The 24,031-nt window shown below is 40.3% G+C and overlaps 2 protein-coding genes across 6 annotated transcripts in view; both read left to right on the forward strand.

Annotated features, from left to right (window-relative positions):
* The first annotated feature begins 3,015 nt into the window (after positions 1 to 3,015).
* Positions 3,016 to 11,960, forward strand: LOC139671264 (complement C1q and tumor necrosis factor-related protein 9A-like). Of its 4 annotated transcripts, none has more exons than XM_071553857.1 (5): positions 3,016 to 3,098; positions 3,393 to 3,777; positions 6,160 to 6,412; positions 9,207 to 9,269; positions 10,882 to 11,960. In XM_071553857.1, exons 3-5 carry the CDS (start codon positions 6,247 to 6,249, stop codon positions 11,685 to 11,687), a joined length of 1,035 nt encoding a protein of 344 aa, XP_071409958.1. In that variant the 5' UTR covers positions 3,016 to 3,098; positions 3,393 to 3,777; positions 6,160 to 6,246; the 3' UTR covers positions 11,688 to 11,960. The 4 variants fall into 4 exon arrangements, with proteins under 4 accessions (XP_071409958.1, XP_071409941.1, XP_071409969.1 ...); XM_071553840.1 differs by having other exon boundaries at positions 6,221 to 6,412; XM_071553868.1 differs by lacking the exon at positions 9,207 to 9,269 and having other exon boundaries at positions 6,221 to 6,412.
* Positions 11,961 to 13,076: 1,116 nt separating this feature from the next.
* MIPEP (mitochondrial intermediate peptidase) overlaps positions 13,077 to 24,031 on the forward strand; it is a 73,987-nt gene continuing 63,032 nt past the window's right edge. Inside the window, exons 1-7 of one of the 2 annotated variants that reach the window (XM_071553830.1) lie at positions 13,216 to 13,365; positions 13,820 to 13,919; positions 16,358 to 16,531; positions 18,376 to 18,464; positions 20,180 to 20,266; positions 21,184 to 21,247; positions 22,991 to 23,173. In XM_071553830.1, coding sequence (XP_071409931.1) covers positions 13,316 to 13,365; positions 13,820 to 13,919; positions 16,358 to 16,531; positions 18,376 to 18,464; positions 20,180 to 20,266; positions 21,184 to 21,247; positions 22,991 to 23,173 — 747 coding nt within the window. In that variant the 5' untranslated portion in view covers positions 13,216 to 13,315. Of the gene's footprint in view, positions 13,366 to 13,819; positions 13,920 to 16,357; positions 16,532 to 18,375; positions 18,465 to 20,179; positions 20,267 to 21,183; positions 21,248 to 22,990; positions 23,174 to 24,031 lie in introns of both variants that reach the window. The other variant, XM_071553821.1, reaches the window with a different exon arrangement.

Here is a 24,031-nt window from a genome sequence, read left to right on the forward strand (position 1 = left end):
GCTCAAGTTAACAGAGGATGGTGACTTAAGGAGGATTAAATTTTATTTTCTTTGGAACAAAAGCAGAACCTTTTGAAAGGGTTTACCCAAAAGGTGTGTTCTGTAAATGTGTGTGAACAGGCTTACCTGCCTCCTTGTTGGGCAACACTGCTGGGCATCTGGCTTACTTCTCTCTGATTTGGGGAGGTTTTTTGTTTCTCATTATTCTGACAGGGTGGAAGACCAGATCTGAAAGGCATGACTGTGTCCTTTCTGCTTCAGGCTGTGTCAAAAATTACTTTTCACTGAGGCACACTAGCTTTAACAAAATAACAGACTTTACTGACATCATCAGAAGTGTTTCAGCAAGTTCAAATGCTGGCAGAATAATCAGGGTTTCCAGTTCGTTACTCCACTTTTCAATGCCCAGGCTATTACATTTCTTGATTCACCTCAAAGGTGAGAATTTCTCAGGCCTCCCAAATGCTGCTGTTGTAGCGGGATGTGTGCTGAGTGCTCCAACATCAAAGTGAAAGGCCCAGTCTGAGCACTTACTGAGGTAGATCGGCACTTACTGAGGTAGATCGGATGACTGAAAAACGTACCTTGAGCAAACACTGTAGTAGGATGTTGCAACCAATAGGCTTTGTAAGGACCCTGTGGTTCATCTGGCCATGGTGAGCTCATTTGTACATTTTATTTCATGCTTTGGCAGTCAGGCTAAATCCTGTAGGTTTTTCTGTACTATCGGTTACTTTTAAGTTCTTGGAGAGCTGATCAGGCTGAGCTTTTAGTTTGCACAGAAATAGCACTGCTTGTCTTGATTTTTTTTCATTTTCTTTTTAAAGGCTGCATGATGATCTGTGCTTGATAACAAGAGAGAAGGACTTGAGTCTTTTTATGGTCCAGTGCCACAGGAGAAATTAAAAAGTCAGCAATGGAGAACTGCACAGCATGTAGCTTTTAAGGAAAGTACACAAATACTCTTTACACAATTCAGTGTTTCTAAGTGCTTTTCAAAATTCAGTTAGTCTATCTAGAGGACATGTAATTGTGAGAACATGTCAAAACTGCATAAGCTGTCAGCACAACATGGTTTTTGTTAATCTTAAGTCTGTGTTAGGTTTAGTTCACTGCAGTCAGAACTGACTTCTGGTTACTCAGATGAGTGCCTAGGGCTGAGAACTCACATACTACCACTATTAAGCATTTAGGCTCTGGTTTAAAAAAACAGCTGTGCAAGTGCATGCATTTGTATACATACGTATTTACACACACACATCCCACCCCCACCCCCCTCCCCTTACAGACTCCATGTGGCATCCCCATATGGACCCTCCCTCTCTTTATGTTATACATCTTTATGTTGTGCATCAAAGCGGGAGGGGGAGGCTGGTGACTGAATGACACATGGGCAGGGTTTTACCTGAGTAATAATTTTTTAAGCATTCAGAGTGGGCCACCTGCAATGACAGACAAACCACTCTGCAGGCAAGTGAAGGCTGGAAGGTATCACTGGAGTTGTGTTAGCAAATTCAGAAGGGCAAACCTGAAGAGGGCAGAGATCAGTAGAGGAAGGAGTATCCCTGCCCTTCAAGGGCTGAGTTTCTCTCAAAAAGAGAAACACAAGATGATGTAGGATTTACTCAACTGTTTCTCCTAGTGAATTTTGTAAAGCTGAAGCTGTGTAAGAGGAAAGGAGGAGCCCCAGGTGCACCTGAGGGACTTTGGTGTCAGAAGTAGAAACATGCAAAATTCCTCCTTATTTCTGGCACATAGGAAATAAGGCAGAAGGCCCAATATATACACTGAAATGACCTGTCAGGAGGCAGTTTCACAGTTAACCATGGCCACTTCCTATAAGCATACCCCAGATTTCAGAGATACTGATTCACTGAAAAAGTGTCTAGAAGGTGCTCTGCTAATAAGGCCAGGTATATCTTACTAACCATCCATCTCATAGTCATTACAGCCATATTCATCTCCTAAAGAGGATAATGAGCACAGCAATCAATCTAAAAACCCCCTCTGCATCTCCTGCCATTCAGATGCAACGTTTTTTAAGAGCAAGTAATCAAGTTTTGCTACTGTGTAATTATTTTCGAGTCATTGTTCTATGATAAGATAAAGACATGCTAGAAAGCAGCTGGGGGTAACGTGCCTTTAAGGCCATTCTTTCAGCAGTTTTCTTAGTTCTCTGCTAACAATGCATCAAATCAGACTAATTGCAGAGTCTGTCAAGGTACAGGTAACTAAAGAATGACATCATTGTCAGTTCAGAATGGGACAGACAAACCGTGACTGTTGTCACTGTAAAATTCAGAGCTTCATTTGGGTTATTTTAAGGACTGTGCTGCCCTGCCACTGCTGCTACCACGTCCCCAGGAGCCCACAGTGCTGTCCCACCAGAGCCACTGGCTCTCCCAGCACCCTGCAGTCAGGAGGGTTCATCAATAAATCCTGGGTTCCTGCATGGCAGGACAGACCGCTGAGGGCACAGTACTAAACTGGCAGGGTTGGCTGTTTTTGAACGACTCAAACTTTCAAGAGAGAGGTGGCTGAGACTTAAGCAACCTTCGAAAATTTCAGACAGTGCTTAATGGGTAAAATGAAAAGGATTGTTTGTTGCGGCACTCGTTTCTTTTTCTCAATTAGCGCAGCAGCAACGTTAACTTGGCTACAGAAGTTCATTCAAGTAGAGCACCTAATTGCTGCACAGGGTCCTTCCTTCTGCTCAGAGTATGGTAGACACCATGTCCCAGATGCAAACCAGGGCACCACGACGCTTGCAATATTTCCGTATGGCCACAGGGGGGTGGTGAAGACCTTGCCGAAAACTTTGTTGCTCCGCGGTGCTGAGGGTTACGTTCTTTGGAGCGTGCAAGACCACCCGTAACGCGTCTTTGCAGCGTGGGAACACCCTCAGACACAGTGTTTTCAGTCACTTGCACCAATAAGGGTGATTTAAGGCCACTTCCTATAATACATTAACTCCTGTGACTTCTGGTTTTATCCTTCAGTGTTCATGACCAGCATTTAAGGAGTTGATGATAAGCTCAGTTGCTTTACTTCCACTAGTTCTTAGACAGAAGCAGTTGCAGTAGTTTTGAGAAGACACAGTTAAGTATCGAGTTATGGCTTTTAAAAATTTACTAACCAATAATATATAATTTAGTAGAGCAGTAGCTTCGACTGCTGCTTGAATGGCTAAACGGGGAGCCTGCGAATTACACTTTAAAAGCTCTCTTTGTCATTAATTTTATTTACCTTAATTCAGCCTTGTTACTTCTTTTCCATAACCACATAATATTTGTAATGCTATGTTCTCAGCATTTTTAAATTCTACAGTCTTTTGCCCTAATTCCACTGTAAATTACTTGATACAAAAATTAACTTTCTTACATGTTTTGCAGCACAGTAACGGTGTGAGACATGCCTTCCATCCTATGAACCAACCAATCTGTCGAACGTAAACATTTGTGGGATGTATTTGTACAATGGAACAGGCAAATCGAAGCCTTATTAATCCATTTTAACAATTTTCTTTCATGTAACTGTGGTAAAAGCCAAAGTACAGAGCACTTCATCTTAATATTGGAATAAATAGGAAGACTGAAGTTTAAAACTGTGTTTTAATTATTGAACAGCTCTCAAAATTAAATCACTGACCTTTGAAAATTTAGTGACCAAACAAGTGCTTGTCCTCAAGGCACATATCTGAGTGCACATTCCTTTACACGAAGCTTTTCCACTCTGGCAAAAGATGCCCAAGAACACTGCAAGTACCAAGTGACTGAGGTAAGGACAAGGATCCTATCTATATATGTGATGATGATATTGATGTCAGCTTGTGGAGTGGAGTGCATGTATGAGGAACAAACTATATTCTCTAGGCAAGAAATGCTCCCTTAGACAGTTGGGAATGGAGTTTTCTGTAAGTGGACAACAACTGTGATAGTTGTCCATGGGGTGCATCACATCCTAACAGCCTCATACAAAGCACTTCTTCCTTTTGCACTCTTCTGGAGTCCTTTCAATAAGGCAGCAAATATTTATGTATCTCAGAAGTAGCAAATGTTTTATCTATTTTCAACTTTCTTTAGTGCCAAGCAGCAGCAGACAAAGTGAGGTTTTGCTAGTTGGTGATCTCTACAGACGATTGCCAAAATCACCTTAAATCACACTTCCAATAATTGTTGCAAAATAAGGAACTTTTCAGAGCACTGAATAAAAAGATTAAGGAACATATTCCAAAACTAAGGTATTTCTCTATAAATTACATTAAAAGAATGTTTAAATTTACTATTACTAGCAGGATGTAATTATTGAGAACATACTGGGATCTCTCTACATGGTACTTGTGTTCATTGTTTCGTGGGACTGAGAAGTGGTGGTGAAGAGATAAAAGAGAAGACAATTTTTTTAGTCAATGCTGATCTTATTTCTCATTAATGAAAGAACCAATTCAAAAGCTAATTACATAAAACTTACTCATTCTATCACTTTTACTCACTTAAGTACTTAACCTGTATCTCAAGGTTCTGTGCATTAGACATTTGTGAATATTAATTCCAAATAAAATGTGCGTTAATTTTGTTGCTATTTGATTTTTGTTCCTCAGTCTAATCTCTTCCCATTAATAGGGAATAGTTACACTCACTTAAACCAGCTGTGTCCAGAATTAAGCCTTAATTTATTTCAGTGGATCCACATTAAAAGGAGGGACTCACTAATGAAAGGATGAATACAAAATGGACTTTTAAGTAGCACAGTTACAAAAATTGGGAGAACCAGGCTAACGACTTGTTTTTGCAAAAAAACTCTCTTACTTGATCCCTCGCATTTTCGCCTCATCTCACTCTGCTGCAGCTCTGACCCCACTCTGAGGTCATTCAACTTATTAAACCAGTAGATAACTCACTCCGATGAATAAAGAAAAAGAGAAAAACATGATTGCTTTATGCTGAATCAGGGAATTGAATTGCCTTAGCTCCCGTCCTGCGGCACCATCTCCAGTGAGATGACAGGTACAACTGTGCAGTCATGAGAAGTGAGGACTAAAAGCTCTGCTTCTTCTTGGTTATGAGCTGTTTGACTGGCTCAGTTATATTATTTTTCCCTTAAGAAGCTGTTATATAGATACAGGGTTTTTAATGGCCAATACCGATAAAAGGTCAGAGATCAGGTTTTCTTACAAACTCCAAATAACAAACCATTTGTTAAGGAGTCTTTGAAGTAGGAAAGAGGAAGCTGGAGGATGTAAGCAGTCTTCTGAATAGCTCTGAAAGGCAACAATGGCCATGAAATAGCTCCTCTTTGGGCACTGTTCTGTCTAGTGGAGTTTACAAAGTGATTTCTCAACAAGAGGAATGTGTATATGTTAAGTAAGCAAAATTGTGCATGTATGTGGAATCACAAGTCCTATCTGAATAACCCCACAGGACTTGAAATTTTGAGACCAACAGCAATAATGTTATAATGTTATGATTGTACACAGACCTTATAGACTTGCCAGACACTGGGTTTTCCTGGGTTTGGTTGAAGTAAGGCTGGTCACTGGAAGTTCTTTGGTCTATAGCTGATGCAACTGTATATTCGTTGCTGCAACTGGCGAGGAAAAAAATAATCACAAAGAAAAAATTAACACTTTTGCCTAAATTGCCTTTTTACTGTGACCTTGAAATTTGGTTTAAGTTCAGACAAATCCATAATATTCACGCTTTGTCAATGCACTTATGGTTTAAATAGAACAAAGTAAATCTTTATAAGATGCACTGAGCTCTTGTTCTCTTGTTTGCTGGATAGATTCTGAGGACATCAATGATAGCTCTCTCTAAACCTCCCCAGAGCTTTTGTGACTTTCAGCTGCTCACCACTTACCCACATCAGAATTCCCCTTTGTAGAGGCACTTATTTTCACAAGTCATGCTGCCCAGGGAAATAAAAAACAGAATCTGATGCTTCAAATAATGAGGAATTAAGGAATATTTTGTATTGTATAAAGCTAATGTTTTAAATGTATATGATGCTATAGCTAATATTCCCATTAAATTAATAATTAAAAAATCACTCGGTAGTCTCCAGGACTGTAATTAATGCTATATAGAGATCTATAAATAAAACAAAAGAGAAGAATGCACATGGTGAAAATCCTTTTCCTTATTTTCCTTCCTCCACCAGCCTGCACCCCCTTCCAAGGCAGACTTAGGCTGATGTACTTCTGATTTCTTAAATCTTTCAGCCAAAATCATATAACCTATCTGAAGCATGAGAAGCTGGATTGTCCTGCTGGCTATTCTAGTCAGCACAGCAGAAACAGAAAACCGGGACGTCTGTACCCAAGGGTATCCTGGCATCCCTGGCAATCCTGGGCACAATGGCACACCTGGTCGTGATGGACGTGAGGGTGCCAAAGGTGACAAGGGAGATACAGGTACTATGTTCAGAATAAATGATTTAATGTATCAAATGCAATGCCATTCATTCTCAAATTTGTCTGTATTCACTCTGCATGAATGGGATTATTCTGCCTAGCCTTCAGAAAACATTTCAGACATTTGTCATTTACTTGTTTGAAGGAGGAAATATAAAGAAAGGTTTAACAATGAAAGCAAGGCAGCTAATACTATGGAGATGTCAGGTCCATGGGATAAAAAAAAGGCTTTACCTCCTATCAGGGGAATATTTTCAAGTCTGAAAAATTTAAAGCTTGTGTATCTTCTCCTTCTTCTCTAAGATAGCAACTATATTTGTGTAAAAACCTTCAAGCCCAGTAAACAAAAAAACAACAACTGATACCTTGTTTGGTGTGGTAGGAAGTATGCAGTGGTAAGAAGATTTCTCTTTCTTATTGAAATTTTACATTTGTAGGACTTGTTTCTGAGTGTGTCTGCTTGCTGTTGTAACTCAATTAGAGTATGTCCAGGAGTAGTGACTACTGAAAAACAATGTAGGATCATGTCTGCTCTAACAAGCTATAACAGAGATTTGTGTGTGATACTGAAGACAGAGATAATCTCAGTATCCTAAATCTAATCACCCCCATAATACTTTAAGCCTTTGGTTAATGATGGCCCTTGCATCCGTGCTGGAATATTGAGGCCAGGGTTGCACAAGGTGATAAATCTGTGGGCATGCAGACATACAACACTTCATCTCAAGTGTTACAATTTCAGAATGCAAAGCACAGAACAAGTGCAAGTCTGCTGCTTCAAACCTGTTCATAAAATTTTGGGGGAGAACTCTTCACCAACAAGTTTTATGTTAGGTCAGCTATGCCACCATGCAGGTGGCATTATGGCTTAAGGCATAAACCTGTCACAGACACTGTTATTTTGGGCCTGGCTGCACAGATCAACTGGGATTAAATTTACCAGATAGAACCTTCTACAAAGTCCTGATCTTAACGATTGTGAATCACAGCTCTTTTCAGTGGAATATATAATCTTGTACATAAACCACACGGAGGTCAGCGGTCTCAGAGGAATTAACTTAAAATGTCCTAAAGTGTCTTACTATGTTTTTCAAGCTAGTAGAAATGTCTGTATTTAACAGACTGGGTTGCTAAGCTAATGAATCACTTGCTCCACCAGAAAAGTATATGCATCTTCAGACAGTGTGTGCTGCAGGATCAGTGTTGAAGGTGTAGTTTGATGTGCAATTATTTCCTGGCTATGCTGGTATGGGCAAGATCTACCAGATCCTTTTTCTACCAATTGAGTCTCTCTTATACATCACAACTGTTTGTGTGGCTCTACAGTAAACTAAAACAGCTGAAAAATAACCAGCACTTTTAATTTAGGCATTGAAGAGTTTTCACTGCTTATGGCCTTCTCTGGACCACCAAAAGACAAGTTTACCTACTTACATATTTACCCCAGTGGTTACTAAGGAGTTATTTTGAACTCTCTTTTTTATAAAACAATTTAGAGTTCTCTATCAAACAACCACTTACATGTTCCCTCTGCTTTCCATGCCCTAGCTTGGCTAAAACCAAAGCTTTTTAAAATCCACAAACAAACAAAAAATCCATTAGCATCTTAAGGGGCACATACATTTAACTGCTCTCTTTTTCCATATCCGTGGTTCTGGGAAGGTCTGAAAATGGAAAATCTAAAGCTTACTTATTTTCATTTATCTTTAAAAGGTCCTCTCTTTACTCCAGTGAGTTATCACAAGATACCACGGATTTCTGATAAAGTCCCTTAAGTTTTTTTCTAAATTAATCTGTTTTGATGACTGCACCAACTATTCTCTGTTCAAACAAATTAGGCTAACTGTATCATTCTTTATACTGTATGTACATACACCTTTGCAGTGCAATTAAATACCTGAGACTTAATTTTGTTCCTTATCAAGTCAATGAAAATTCAGCACAAGCTGGGCTGTATCCATTGTGCAGAAAACTGCTAAAGAAATGTTCTCAGGTTAGTATGGTTGGAGAGCTACTCTTGAGAATATGGTTACATCCAAACTGCCAACTCTTTTCTTCTGTTGTTGCACTCTGGATGCAAATCTAATTATTCAATCACCTCCTGGTCATCTTTGATGTTACTACAAAAATGACTTCTATAATTGCTCTCTTTGGAGCAGTGGAAAGTCCATGTCATGCTAGAGACAGGGATCAAAAGTGTGAATACCTTCCTCAGATCTACAGGCAATATTATTCCACTGTAATGTTTCATTATCATCAGTCAAACTCCTCCTGCATGTCTCTTCTTAAGGCAGGGGTTTGCCATTCATAGAATCATAACAGTTGGAAAAGACCTCTAAGATTATCGAGTCCAACCATTAACTCAGCACCACCAGGTCCACCAATAAACCATGTCCTTGTTTCACTACTAGGCTTCCAGCCCTGGCAAATGCTTCTTGCTGAATGTGGCCTCCTTGCTCCATTCCCGTGGATGGAGGCAACAACAGGACAAGAAGTTTTCACATTGGTGGTCTTCACCAGGATATAGCCCCTCCACATGTCTTAATAACTCACCTTATTATGCCAAGGATTCCTTCTGTGTTTAAAAAGCACTATCCTCAAGCAGAGTTTCTGTGTCCTTTCTCAATCTCTCCATAAGATAAAAGTACCAGCAGTGGCACCCACTAAAAGTCAGGAATAAGAGTACACTTTACACTACTGTTTGGCCAGGCTTGGAGAGGAAAGATTAAAGGACTCATCTCAAATTTTCTGGTAATTTTCTAAATGAAAATCTGGTTTTTTTATTCTATACTAGGTGAACCAGGAGTTCCTGGCAGTCCAGGAAAAGATGGCACCAATGGAGAGAAAGGAGAACAAGGTCAGAGAAGTGTTTCAATTTGTTATTTGTCTGTCAACTGCTGTCCTTGTGTTTGTGAACACTGGACGTGCTATACATTCTAGCTGTAGCAAAAGTATCATAAAGGTTAAAAACCCTTTTTCCTGAAGCAGTAGAGGCCACACAAATATGCTGACAATACAAGAGGAATTTGCCATCTCAAATTATCCCACTGCCTCTGATGCTCTACAACTTGTTCACTCAGCCTCTTATCCTACCTTTCCCATCTCTGATCCTTTTGCCAGCAGTTGCCTCATGAATGTGAGGATCCTGTAGCTATCTATGCAACTTCAGGGAATGGGACTTTTAAAACAAATTGTATAAGACACAACTAATGCACCTAAAAATACCCTAGATCCTGTATACTTCACCTATTTAGCCAGCCTATGCAGATGGATGTACATGTGCAGAATAACTGGTGCATAAAAGCAGCGAGTCAGCCACTGTGCAAGTGACAGCACAGCATTCTGGCACAAATTCAGTAACTCTGAGATGCTGGCCTTGTTGTCCTTCGCGTAATTGTGCACAGACAATGTATATATCCAACATCATGGAAGGCTGCCAAAGACAGTGTCCAGGTTCTCCAAAATCCTGAAGGTGACCCTGAGAAATAACGAAGTTGCATGAAAGTAATTACAAGCTGCCCTACATCCCTCAGACATTTCTCCAGTGTATTAGAAGCAACTCTTGAAGAACTATAAGACATTAGGCCAGAAATATTGTTTAAAGTAATAAAGCTACCTTCTTCTCTTCTGTCCTTCTCCTGATGTGCCAGTGCTGCTTTTCCCAGAGACTCACCATGCAATGTCATCTGTTCTCCATTCATTGCTGCTGTTAAATACTCTTACTTGTAAATTGAGAACAGTAAATTGTACAAACAGCATTATTCCTAACATGAGAAGCCAGAGGCCATTTTGCAGAAATTACCAAGTTCTTTTTCTGATTGACTGAGCACATGTTCTTTCTGGTATCTTTGCCTATCAACTGCTAACATGCCCTTCACATCATGAGATTTTCACCTTCAAAACCTCGTGCAGCAACCACAGGATTTTCAAAGGCTTTGATCTTCAGACCAAGAATGGATGTAGTATAAATGAAGCATATGGTGGCAGGTAACTAGGACAAAAAGCCTTTAGTTGTGCTGCAGTAGCAGTCTAGGTAACCCAAGCAAAGTTCTATCACACAGAAATTACAGAAACACATGGCAAGCAAATTCTGAGTGTTGTAAAAAAAACCCCTTCCTCTGATTAAATTGTGAACCATCTCACCCATTTTGTATACCAAAGGCTGAAAACAAGTGTCTGGATAGATGCTGCTTGGGCCTGAGATGATGTGAGCCTACAGACAACCTTCCTTTCTCTGAGCTTATTCTTGCTGCTGTCAGCAAGAGCACCTGTTTTCTAACACAATAACGGGTTCTTCAGATATTATGTCTTTCCTGCACTTAAATGTACGAGAAATTGTGTGTACAGTGAGCACAGTATATACAGTGGTGACACGCACATGCACATGTATTTCCTCATGCTGAAACTGAAATTCTACCCGGTTAATCTGGTGGAGGATCACAAGAATATTTTTTTTGTCTTTTCTTTAGGAGCCAATGGAACTGTTGAAGAGAAGGGGAACAAAGGAGATAAAGGAGAAAGAGGACGACCTGGGAAACTGGGGCCAAAAGGAGTTATAGGGTCAGTGGGTTACAAAGGTCAGAAGGGAGAGCTGGGACTGCAAGGACAAAAGGGGTTAAAAGGAGACATTGGACCCATAGGTCCAAAAGGGACAAAGGGTGATATTGGCCATCCTGGAAGAGTTGGTTTCCCAGGGCCAATTGGCCCAACTGGTAATCCAGGTCCTAAAGGTAACATTGGAGGTATAGGGCCACAGGGTAATCCAGGAGTTCAGGGGGAGAGAGGCTTGAAAGGAGACAGAGGAGATAAAGGGAACACAGGTGCCCCAGGAGTCCTGCCAAGGAGTGCTTTCAGTGTTGGCCTTACAGACACCACCAAATTTCCCCCTTCGAACCGCCCAATCAAGTTTGACAAGGTGCTGTACAATGGTCTGAACGACTACAACTCAATTACTGGCAAATTCATCTGCAGATACCCTGGTGTTTACTATTTCACCTACCACATCACCGTCTACTCAAGGAACGTCCGAGTAGCTCTAGTGAAGAACGGCATCAAGATGCTGCACACAATGGACAGGTACCAGAGTGGAGAGGACCAGGCCTCAGGAGCCACCATCCTTGAGCTGCAGCAAGGAGATGAGGTGTGGCTGCAGGCTCACCAAGGGGAAAGTTTCAATGGGCTGTTTGCAGACACTGATGATGATACCACTTTCTCTGGGTTTCTCCTGTTCAGCACCTCTGACTCACTGGAGTCACTGCCATTGCGTTCCATGTAACTCCACATTATCCATGAATGCTGTATGGCTGTGTCCTTTCAGTGCTCCCTAATAATGTGGTTATCTGCTGACAATTTCTATTGGATTCAACACAAACCAAATGGTTTCAGAAGCAGCTTCTGCACAAGAGAAGACACCTCTGAATCTACAGTGCTGGGCTTAACATGAGTGGTTTGGTGAATTCCTGCACAGAGGTGGATACACGTTTGTCTGAAGGACAAATGTTTTAAAACAAAGCAGGACAAAATAAAAGACAAGAAGTCTGGAATTAGACTTGTGGGTCGCAGTCATTTTGTCAGGGAAGCAGGGGAATGTGGGCACATCTCCACAGTTGTTGAACCCCCAGTATGGATCACAGAGCCCAAAGAAACACGGTGCAGTGGGTTTCTTCAGGAAGAACAGCTGCATTTCTCATGTCAGCTGAATGACTCAGGTTAAATACCACCCTGACTCCCAATCCCTGTCAAATCTCAGAAGCTAAGCAGGGTCAGGCTCGGTTAGTACTTGGATGGGAGACCTCCTGGGAATACTGGGGGCTGTAGGTTCTAGTCCCAGACTTCATTGTCACCGTCCGAGCTCGCTCGGCCGTGGCAGATGGACCTCAGGACTTAAACGGTGAGGCCAGTTCTGCACACGCTGTGCCTCACCTAAAAATCCACTGCACAGGCTTGAAGGACACACCCACGCGGGGAGAGCCCTGCCCAAATCTTTGTTCGCGAAGCCCAGCTATACATACATACATACATGCATACATGATTCAGGGCACTGAGGCGGAGGAAAGGGTTATGTGGATCTTTGACAGGGAGGAAGCTTTTCTTTCCCCTCCTGTAAGCCACACGCCCAAAGTTTGTGTCATAGAAACATCTAGGTCAAAAACCGCTTTAAAATGGACTTAGGTTCAACTGTAGAGCGTGTAGGAAAGATACCAGAGTTCAAGAAGCATTTGGATGATACTCTCAGGCACATGTCTCTTGCGGATGGCCCTGTGCAGGGCCAAGTGTTCGACTCCGTGATTCTTGCGGGTCTCTTCCAACTCGGCAGACTCTGTGATTCAGTGATCAGCCGGCAGAGGCGCGGGGAACCGGAACAAGGGCAGGGAGAGGCGGAGCCGGGGCAGAGAGGCCGGTGAAGGCGGGGGAGCAGCGGAGCGCAGGGGCCCGGACGAGGCCGGGACGGGGACGGGGCCGGGAGGAGGACAGGCCCGGGCGGGCGGGCTGGGCCGGTGCGACAGAGGAGCTGCGGATAGCTGCTCCCTGCTCCGCCTGTGCCCGCGCCCGCTCCGCCCCGCGCCGCCAGTGCCCAGCCCCACCCCGCCGGTTCCCGCGGACGCTCCGCCTGTGCCCGGCCCCGCCCTGCCTGTGCCCGGCCCCGCCCCACCTCCAGCCCCCGCTCCGCCTCCTGCCCCCGCTCCGCCCCTGGGCCCGGACGTGCGGAGGTCGCGGCGTCGCTGCGAGCAGCAGTGCTGGGTCGGCAGTAGGTGCTCCGCTGCGCTCCTCTGGCCTCGGCCATGCTGGGCGGCTGCCGGCGGGCGCTGCCCGCGGCGCTGGGTCCGGCGCTGCGGGGCCGGGCGGCGGGGTCGGGCCGCCGCGCCGTCAGCACTAGCTGGTGCCCCGTGGGCAGCGCCTTCGATGCGAAGAAGCAGCAGCAGCTGCGCGGCAGCACCGCGGGCAGGGAGACGGTGAGCGGGGAGGGAAGGGCCGGGCCTGCGGCGGGCAGGAGGCCGCCCTGGCTGCTGACAGCATAGAATCATAGAATCATTTGGGTTGGAAGAGACCTCCGAGATCATCAAGTCCAACCCTTAATCCAACCCCACTTTAATTACTAGATCATGGCACTAAGTGCCACGTTCAGTCTCACCTTAAAAACCTCCAGGGTCGGAGGCAGGCCATTCCAATGCCTGATTACTCTCTGTTAAGAACGTCTTCGTGATATCCAACCTAAACCTCCCCTAGCAGAGCTTAAGCCAATGCCCTCTTGTCGTACTGTTGGTTGCTTGAGAGAGCACGGTGCTTTCTTTGCTCTGCTTCTCGCAACTTTTTAAGGTTTTTTTAAAAGTTTTTTATATTTTAAGGGTAATTTTTTTCCTTATATGTAATTTTGTTTTATTTTATATTTGTTTCGATTTATTTTAGTTCTACTGAGCCAAAACGTTCTGACTTTTGGACACAGAAGAGTTTGACAGTCATGGTCTTGTGTGCATGGAAAGACTTGCTCCGAGCCTCAGTAGCACCAGTATGTGCATACAGAGATACTGCCCCTTCCATTGCCCCTTCCCCTCCCAGCTCATCCCAGGATGTGCCGTCGTCCATCTGTCAGTGTCGTGCCCCTGCACTCCGTCAGTGCTGCAGGATCTGTCACGCTGCTGACAGCCTCTTGCTGGACATTATTCTTGACGTTTTCCCTGTGGCAAAAAAAACCCAAAACAACAAACCTAAAACAAAACAAAAAACAACCAAACATTGTTTGCTGGGTTGGTTTGACACTTCGGTTTTCTGATATGTTTCTTTTTAGGGCGAGTCAGGTACATTTGTTAATGAGTGCCCTGGGAATCAACAGGCTGGCTCCCAGACAGAGTAGGATGGCACAGTGCATGCAGAATAGTTACAGCTGTGAAATCCAGGTGTTTTCCTGCTGACTCAGCTGTTCCTCCCGTGGTGCCCAGTCTGGTGAAGCTATTGAACTCTGGGATACAGTCAGGACCAATCTGACCTTTGTTTATAATCCAGCACTTGTTTGGGAAACTTTTCTACCAGTTCTGCCTGTGTAAGCATGCTGGTGTATGTCTTGCTTCAGGAAATAATCCAGTTAAATATTGTCCATTTGGCTGGCCCAGGTAGTGATTTCTGGATGATTCACTTGGCCCACTGTTCTTTGGGAATAGAGATACATATTTCAGGCTCACAAAGAGACTGTAACAAGTAGGATGTAAATGTTGAGGCCAAGCCAAGAGAATAATGCTGCAGCTGTGTAGCCAATGCCATTAAAGAATGCAGAGAACTGCACCAGGCTTCATTTTTGATAATTTTTAAATATTTCTGTCAAACTTGGTATCATATAAAAGAGGTGCTCCATGGCTAATTTATTCCCAAGAGGAGATACTTCCTGTTCACAGAGGACTACATGTGTAGGAAGGGCTCACTCCAGACAGTGGATGATGATGTAGGGCAGCAGGAAGGCCAGGAACTCTCTGGGATGTTGCAGGGTACTGTGTCCTCTGTCTGGGGATCTGAGTGAATGGACAGTCTTGAGCCTCTTATACAACAAGCACTATTGAAAAGTGCTGTGATACAAGCATGTTTATGTTTTTGTGCATGTGTATATATACAAAAGTATCTTTTTTGGTGTTCATTTCAGTTCAGTACCTGTTTCCAAATAATAAATTAAAACACAAGAAGTGTGAGGAAAGGGTTTCTGTCCTTAGGAAATGCAGTTTTGACAACACTGACAGCGAGAAAATAGGAAAAAGCAACTCAGAATGTCCTGGATGCTTACTTTAAGGGATGCTTTTGCTTCAGAGTGTATACTTGTACAGACAAGCTGTCAATTTTTATCATTTTGGTTGGATAAATACTTGCAAGCTATATGCAAACTTGCAGCTGACTGCTCTTACACAAAATGTTTACAGAAGGTGGATTATAAAGTGACTGGCTTGCAGATTTGCAGACCAAATTGGGATTTTAGATGCTAAGGGTAAATTTGGAAAGGGATAGACATGTGAAGTCATGTGCCTTTCACTGTTAGATGCTGCAGCTGGGAGGTAACAAGATGCTCATGTTGCAGTTGGGCAGTTGCAAAGGGAGTTTATTAGTTGAAGAGATGCTTTTTTACCTTATATGAAATGAAGGAATTATTAGGGAAAGATTTTTCATGCAGAATGTGTGTTAGTAATTTTGTTTGATCAGCAGTAGGGCTCTTCCACAAATGCAGAACATAACTTCTGCTTGTGTCCACCCTGCACAAATGAGTGTGTTTACCCTGTCCTGTGGGACGGGGCCCACAGGCTCAGTAGGAACTTCAGGAATAAAACTGTTCATACTATAAAAATTTTCAGTGGTTGCTGATTATTCCTTTGAGATCTGGTTCTGGTATTTGGGGCTTGTTTAATGAGCCCAAAACAACTGTCCTATTGCCTTTAGTGTGTTGATATCTAGTGCTATTGGCTGACTCGTTCACTGTTTTGACACTCCTAGTTACTTGTCATATGCTTTGATAGGTCTCTTTTGCTTCAAAGGAATGATTTTCCCTGATATCCAAGTGTGAGTGGACTTCCTGTGATTTGTTTGGCATCCATGCTTTGAAAGCAAGATAAATGCTTTGAGAAAAGGATGATGTAGGAATTTATGGTGTGGAAAAGAAAGAGGTTTTGAGGATTTGATGTCAAACTAAAAGTTTGCTGGGAACAATCCTGGTTAAAAATACCTCAGTGAGCTTTTGTTTTGGTAAATGAACGTGTTTTCATTTGATACCATTGTCTGTGACTGGTTTTGTGACTATTCTGTTTACAAAGACACTGGTGTGGGAATGTTTTAGTGAAGTGCTACAATATGCTAGCTCAACATACTAGCTAGGGTCATTTTAATAAAACTGCAGTGATAATTCAATCTTGAAACGAAGGTGGAGAATTCAAGAAGGCCAATAGTGATGTGTTTTTGTTGTGTTCTGTACTGCAGGGTCTTTTTGGTGTTCCAGAACTGAGCTGTCCAGAAGGATTTCAAGAAGCACAGGACAAAGCATTGCAAGAATCAGAACGGCTAGTCCAGAAGGCATGTTCAACACCACCTGGGCCAGAGACTGTGATGATCTTTGATCAGCTTTCAGATAGCTTGTGCAGAGTAGCAGACTTGGTAATTTACTTTTTTTTATTATTTCATAAAGTAAGCTCTTTTAAACTGACTGAACTTACACCATGGTGTTCCATTTTATGATTTTCTACACTGCAGTAAATAGTAGGTAGCACCATAAAGTTTTGTGTTAAGATATAAAATTAAATTGATTGAAAATTAATTACATGTTTTTACCAACTGATAGGTAACTACAAGTCCTGTCAAGCTCCAGTTATTTTTTAAGACAGATGTAAAAACAGTATAGGAAGTAACAACAAGATAAACAATGGTGACATTGGAATTTTATTTCTGCTGAAATATTAATACATGAGCTTTCCAAGTCAATTGCATTGGGGAAAAGAGGAGATTGATTTCAAAGTTAAAGTTGGAGTTGCAGTGCACTTGTTTTTGAGTTAGGAAATTTATAGGTGAAAGTCCATAGAGAACTTGCAGATGAAAAGCAGCAGGTGAAACTCCACAGTATCACTTTTTTATTAACAGAATAAAAATGCAGGTATTTCCCAGATTACAGTTTCTATGGTCCACAGATTTAGAGTATTTGGTCTGATATATCAAAGAATATTAAGTTTAACAGAGCATTTCTGGAAACTGTTTGCACAAAGTGTATCTTTTATCAAAGCATCACACTTCAAAGTAGACCCAACCTTCATACTGAAATCACCTATTAGTAAAGAGGTCAGTGAGTTTTTTGACTTTGATTTTCACATTTGAATGTCTCTGTTTCTTATTCTTTTCTAGAATTAAGACATTTTTTGTTACATGCTCTGTCAGGTCATTTGTTCTTATGTTTTGTATAGACAATGCCTCATTCTGTTTAATCAATCAATATCTAAGTAAAACACTAATGTCAAAATGAAATGGCCGTAGTTTTGTGTCAGTTTCCTGAGATAAAATTGCCCTCTATGTAGTATTTTCAGGTTTATGTGATCAAAAATGCACAGCTTGCAGAGCTCTGTCTAGAAGCAATTTCATGATAGTTACCTGTTGGCAGGAATTTTGATATCTGTCAATATTACACAGAATTTTAAACAGGGATTCTAAGAAGTAAAATCTTAAATGTGTAGCATTTGTAAGGCTGCCTTTTCAATCAAACTGCATTCATATTTTTAGACTGTCAAGCTTGTTTCATGTACTTCCTGTAAAATCATGCTGAATGCCTAGAATGTATTCCTAGACTATAATTAAATATATTCCTAGTCTTTAATTCTTTATCATTTCAATGCCAGAACCTCCCTGATTTCATGTAGGCACTCATGGAAGCCCCTAGCACCCCAGCCCCCTTTTAGCATCCTTCTAGCCTAACAGACCCCTTTAAAGTGTTTGGAGTCTTACTCAGAATCAAGTAAAATTAAAACCTTGTTCTGAATCCAAAAGTACTTCTATATTTTCTCTTTAAACATATTTATTTCTACTAGGAAATTATGTCAAAGCATAACTTGGTGGTCTATACACAAGAGTAAAAAGGGTTTAAAAAACGCTTTACACACATTTGGTGGCATGCTTTCTTAACTAGAAAATTTAGTTTTAAAAGTCTTTTGTAATAACATATTTAAAATGTTAGATTAGCTCTGTGTAAAATGTACACTATACTTAAAATGTTTCTAAGAAGTGTATGGATTAATTATATTTTTTGGAAAGACAAATGCACTGTCAGGTTTAATAATTGTCAGAAAAGGTTTTCCAATCAGCTTTATGTTTTAGAAGAAAAATGGCAAATTCTGCAAAAAGATTTCATAAGAATTGTATAAATAAATGTTAATGTAAGTGGAACTGCTGAATGCAACTTTCTTTGTAGGTCAAGATTTTTTTTTTCACTTACTGTTTTCTTCTTCTGCTGTTGTCAGGCTGATTTTGTGAAAGTTGCCCACCCTGACTTTGCATTCAGAGAGGCTGCTGAAGAAGCTTGCAGGAACATTGGTACTGTGGTAGAGAAGTATGTTTTCTTTTTTTTTTTAATTTTTGCTATTTCCATATTAATTTTTAAAAATTACTGTATGGTCGTCTATAAAAACAGCAGTTTATGAAAAGAAAAAAATGAGTTGGAAGGATTTGCACATGAGAACAGCGTGTCAGTCTGCCATTACAGATATTTGAGGGTTTAGATTTGTTACAGTATCTCATGAAAGATTATTATGTTTTAGTTTCACTTTCTGACTCCATGTCACTGAAACCCATCAAAGGCTCAAAGCCACGTTTTTCTAGGACTTGTGACAATTCACTAGTGGTTGTAAAGGGTGTGTACAAAATGCTAATTTGTTTTTAAGGTTTAAGATGTTACATTTCACAACACTTTCCCCTCTGGTTTGCTGACCTTTTGAATTCCAGACAGTTGAGTGGGATATGTGAAAGAGGAAAGGACAGTTTCCTGTTAAAATGAGTGTTTGAAGTTGTGTCTGTCTAGGGTTGTGATATATGCCTAATATACCTTGGTGTCCTTGTGCTTTATTTAAAACCCCCATTTCATAGAATGTGTTCTTAAACACTTCTGTATCTGAAGTTTGGCTTTTCTTTGGGTTGTCTTTTTCTTAATATTTTATAACTTATATTCTGAAAGTTACCTCTGTCATTCTTGACCACAGTGAATTTATTTGCTTCTTTTCTGCTCTTGCTGCTGAGAATGTGGAAAGAAGTGATCTTTAGTCTCCAAATACCATGTCCTTTCAGTACCTTCCCTTCCTGTTGGATTCAGGAGTAGCTTTCTTAAGTGAATGCTTTACCAAGCAGTGTTGTGAAGGTCACCCAGAATTTGCTGCTTTCCTCAGGACTCTCAGTAACAGTGGATGCAGTGACTGGTTGACCTGGTGTCCTACGCTAAGTTGCAGAGGCCTTTTATACTCTGAGAAGGACAGCAGTACATCAGTTTGTTTAATAAGCTGGCTAGAAAGAGAATTGTAAGAATAAGTTCAGTAGAAACTGTTGCTTTGTTCTTGTCAGCATATTTGGGAAGCCTTTCACTTGAAACTGGTTTTCTTGAGACTTGGATTAAGCACACCTTCTGTAACAATATGACTTTAATACCTGAATACCACTTCAGATAGAAAATTTGTAGAAAGAAGAAAGTATTCACAAATTATCTTGAGAGGCTCATAAACTATTGGGTGTGAATGTTTCATTTTCCACCACAATTTCCATCCAGTAATGTAGGTTGACATGCATGCTTGTAGATAACATGCCAGCAAATCCAATGGACATAGTGTGATCTGTACAGGGACAGTGGTTAACATCTGGAAATGTCCTGGGGTTAGTAAACTCTAAGCACAGATTTTCCTTTAATAGAATCCTTTCAAAATAAGGATTAGAAAACAGTTCTCCCAGCTTTATGATCTCTACATGATGGTCCTTGTTCATAAATCATAAGCAGTCAGTCTTAGACTTGCTCATATTTGCCACAAAATACTGTTCAACAGTATTTTCCTATTGGATGCACAAGAACTGTTTCCATGCCAGTTTGTCCACACATGCGTTGTATAAAAGTTTTCTAGTTTTAATGTGTGATTGTGAACCAGAAACCATTTTGTAAATACAGGCCTTGGCTTGTAATGTTGTTTCAGTAAATAGTAAGATTTGTCTTTGAATAAGTGATACCAAGAAACTGAAATATTAGTATCTGTTGCTAATGTGTGATTTTTCTACTCTGTATCTTTTCAGATTAAATACAGATGTTGAACTGTGTCAGAGTTTAAGACGTCTGCTAGCTGATGAAGTTGTTATGAGTTCCCTAGATCCAGAAACCAGGTAATTATTAACGCTTACAATTATAGATAGAATCTAATAGGTTTAGATTTTTATATAGTATATATTATTCCTTATTCTGTTAAATTAATAAATGCAACTGGAAAACAAACCACATCTCCATTATTAATTTATTAGTGACTACTAAATTACCTGCACAAGGTGTTTGTAGTTGTGTAGTCTTGGAAAATGTCTATGTGACTGTAGAGCACAAGATATATTTACACTGAATGACTGAGATCTGCAAAAACAAATGAGAACTGAAGATTTTTGTCTATTACACTCTTTCGATTAAAATCATATACTGTACTGTGGTGTATATAAAAGTGTTTTGTGCCGTAAAATTAGGGAACAGACTATACAACTTGATTTCATTTTGTAGAAGCTTATTTGTATCTTTCAAAATCAGATTAGCAGTGCATTTATGTAAAGCTTGCTTTATGATTGCTGTAGTAGGTTTTATTAGCTGTTTATTCAGTTATAGTTTTGAATTATTTATTTACTGAAATGGTTAGACAAGCTCAATGTTTAAGTTACTTCCTTCTTCTTTCTTCATGATCAAGGACATTAGATTTGAAGAAGTGTTTTTCTGATGTTAGAATATATGAAGTGTGAAATGACATTAAAATGGTTATTTGCACAAATTTGTTAAACATCAGATTAATGTAGTGGAATTATTTTGAAGGTTATTTTTAATGCAGATGACTAAGAACAAAGGAAAAATCCTTTTTCACAGAGTAAAGTGTTAAAGACATAAAACGTAAGAAGTCTTTGTCCATAATAACACAACTTGTATATCTGTGGTGTTAGTCTCTGTGAAAGACAGGAAACCTAAATAACTACTGAAGACAAAATCTGTTTAAGAAATTGTGCTTACTATCAAATAAGGCTATTTTAACAGGGATTTACTGTATTTTTAGGCGAGTGGCAGAACTTTTTATGTTTGATTTTGAGATCAGTGGCATTCATTTGGATGAAGAAAAGGTAATTTTTGGCTACAATATATGAACAGAAATTTGCCTGTTTATCACAGACCAGATAATGAAACATGAGGGACATGAAATCATGTGATTCTGGGTCAGTTTGACCTCCAAGATTCTCATTGTCCTCTGTGGAATTTTATCTTTTCAACAGTGATTAATTTTGTGTGTTCTAAATCTAAAGGGTTCTTTTTAATGTTGTTTTAGATAATTGTCTGTTCTTCCCAGTTTGGCCCTCATCATTCCTTTCTATTCTGAGAAGTTATAAGCAAGACCTGGGATCCTGTTTTCTTTGTTTGCTGTCTGCATCAGATATTTAAATTAGCTACTTAGCTGTCTGAACAACATATTTACAGAGGGGGAAAAGCAACACACCATGCACTGTGATGACAGGTTAATCAACTAGAGTTTTAGAAGAGATCAGGTGTTTTTCCAGGCTCTCCTTTGGTGTTCACATAACCAGAAGCTGTAAATCTTGTTCAAAATTGAATGTCTGGGCACAGTCTGATTACCTGTCTTGGAGCTTTTACATACTTTTGCAGGAGTTAGTGATGGATTTGCCAAAACCAGAAGTTTACACCGTGATTTGTGGTAGGGATGCTCTGTCTGTTCATAGTTCATGTCCCTGTATAAAATTAATACTTGTTTATCATGAGTCACCCCCTCTAAAAAGATAGTACAAAGGCTCTTCTAGGTTTATGTGGTAGTTATTCTGAAGGTCATGATTGTGATGGTGTTTTGTGACCTAGAAAATGCTTCTAAAATATATTTTTGCAACTACTTTGTACACAGAACAACCTGAAACTTGAACTCTGGGTTTTATGTCTGATTTGACTATTGGTTCTATGGTGCTTCATCTCCTTTCAGTTACAATTTCACTTATTTTTGCACGTTTTCCTCCTCTGCCTATCCACTTGTCTTCTGTTTTGATGCTCAGTGTTTTTTTTTCAATTCTTATTTCAGACTTTAGAAATCCTTCCTTGTTGTAAGTTGAAATTTACTTCTGTTACAAATAGTTTCTGCTTTTTAAAATAAAACTCAAAGATATATTCCACATTGGGGTGGAATGGGAAGACAGAGATCTGTAGGTTATGTCATTCTTTGTACTTCAGAATTATATTGTATCTGTACCCTCAGCCTTTTTTTTTTTTTTGAGCTACGAACCTATGGAGAGCAGAGACCATACTCTACTAATGTGACCAAGTTCACTGAAGCAAGTCTTACAATAAGGTTTAATGTGTGAAATACTGTAAAACTCTAAATCACAAACTCTTCAGAGAAAGGTTGAAATACCATAAGGACTTTACATTTTCCAAAAAACAGTGCAATACAACCTTTCACAAGAGAACTGTAGTTCTGTAATTGTTTCAGGATATCTGTCTCAATGATGCTTTTTTATTTCTTCTTCTGTATTTTACATAGCAATTAGGTGTAGTTTTATGAATGCTTTCCAAGCAGCTGGCTAAGGTTATGTAAATTTTACTTAAACTCCAGTGTACATTTTCTTACTACAGAAACTTAGGCATTTTCTTTCCGATTTCAATGCTGTATGAAATTACAGATTTGTGTGAGCATCTGATCATGTTGACTTCAGCCCTGCATTACAGTTCTGTCGATGCTGTAGGTCTCATCTTAAATGTTGTATTTTATGCTTCATTTTTGTAAAAGTCCTCTAAGGTTTTAGAAACTTTGAGTTTTGCATGTAGTATGTCTGAAATTACTATTTTGTACTTTATTTTTCTTACAGCGTAAAAAGGCAGTCGACCTCAACGTCAGAATATTGGATTTATGCAATGAATTTCTGATAGGAACTCATCTTCCCAACAAGATTGACAAACATGTTTTGCCAGAGCATATTCGGTATAATTTTACAGCTGAAGGCAATTACTTACAAGTCGCTGGTCTGCATGCTGATTGTCCTGATGATCTGGTTTGTATTCCCTGAGTTTGCTCTGGTATGCTCTATAATAGAAATGTATATTAGTTATTTTACTTTTTAGTGAGGCAAATGCATATGGTTTATGATTTCGATGTTATTACTAACACAGAAAAGCTGTTTCAGAAAGTAATAATCGATAGAATACTTGACTGGCAGCTGTGAAATAATGGCTGTGCAGATCTTGAACGACTGGAGGAAGAAGAGGGGCAGATACAGACTCTGGATTTTAGGCAAGCATACTTCAGTTAATTTCGTGGGATGTCATGGAATGCAGCTCTGCAAGGTAAAGGAGCTTGAAAAATCAGGTAGTTCTCTAAAGGGAATATTCAGGTAGATGTACCAGGAACCCAGCTTGACAAGCAGGGGACTCATAACAAAACTTCATGTCCAAAAGGTAGCACACATAAAGTGGAAGCAGGTACAAGATCCAAGGGAGGAATTTAGAAATATTGCCTGTATGTGTAGAGATGGTGTCAGCAAGGTCAAAGCTCAACTGCAGTTGTGACTTGAAAGGGACATCAAAGGCAACAACTACTCCTGCATTAGTACTAAAAGCCTGAACAAGGAAAACATGGACTCAGTGCTGAGTTAAGTGGGTGACTTACTGGCAGCAGGCACAGATAAGGCTGAGAGACTCATCGCTTTCTTTTGCCTCAGTATTCATCCGTGACTTCAGTCCAAATTAGGAGTTTACAGTCTGGATTGGTGGACAAACAGATAGGTAAAAAAACTAATTTTGTAATCAGACTCAGAGAGCAGTGGTTGAAATGTACCCTACAGGAAGACTGGTAGTGAAAACTATTGCAGGGGTCTGTCCTGGGTCTCCTATTTAATATCTTGGTCAGTGAT

This window comes from Pithys albifrons, chromosome 1 (assembly GCF_047495875.1).
Source record: "Pithys albifrons albifrons isolate INPA30051 chromosome 1, PitAlb_v1, whole genome shotgun sequence".
In the NCBI taxonomy this organism is placed as follows: Eukaryota; Metazoa; Chordata; class Aves; order Passeriformes; family Thamnophilidae; genus Pithys; species Pithys albifrons.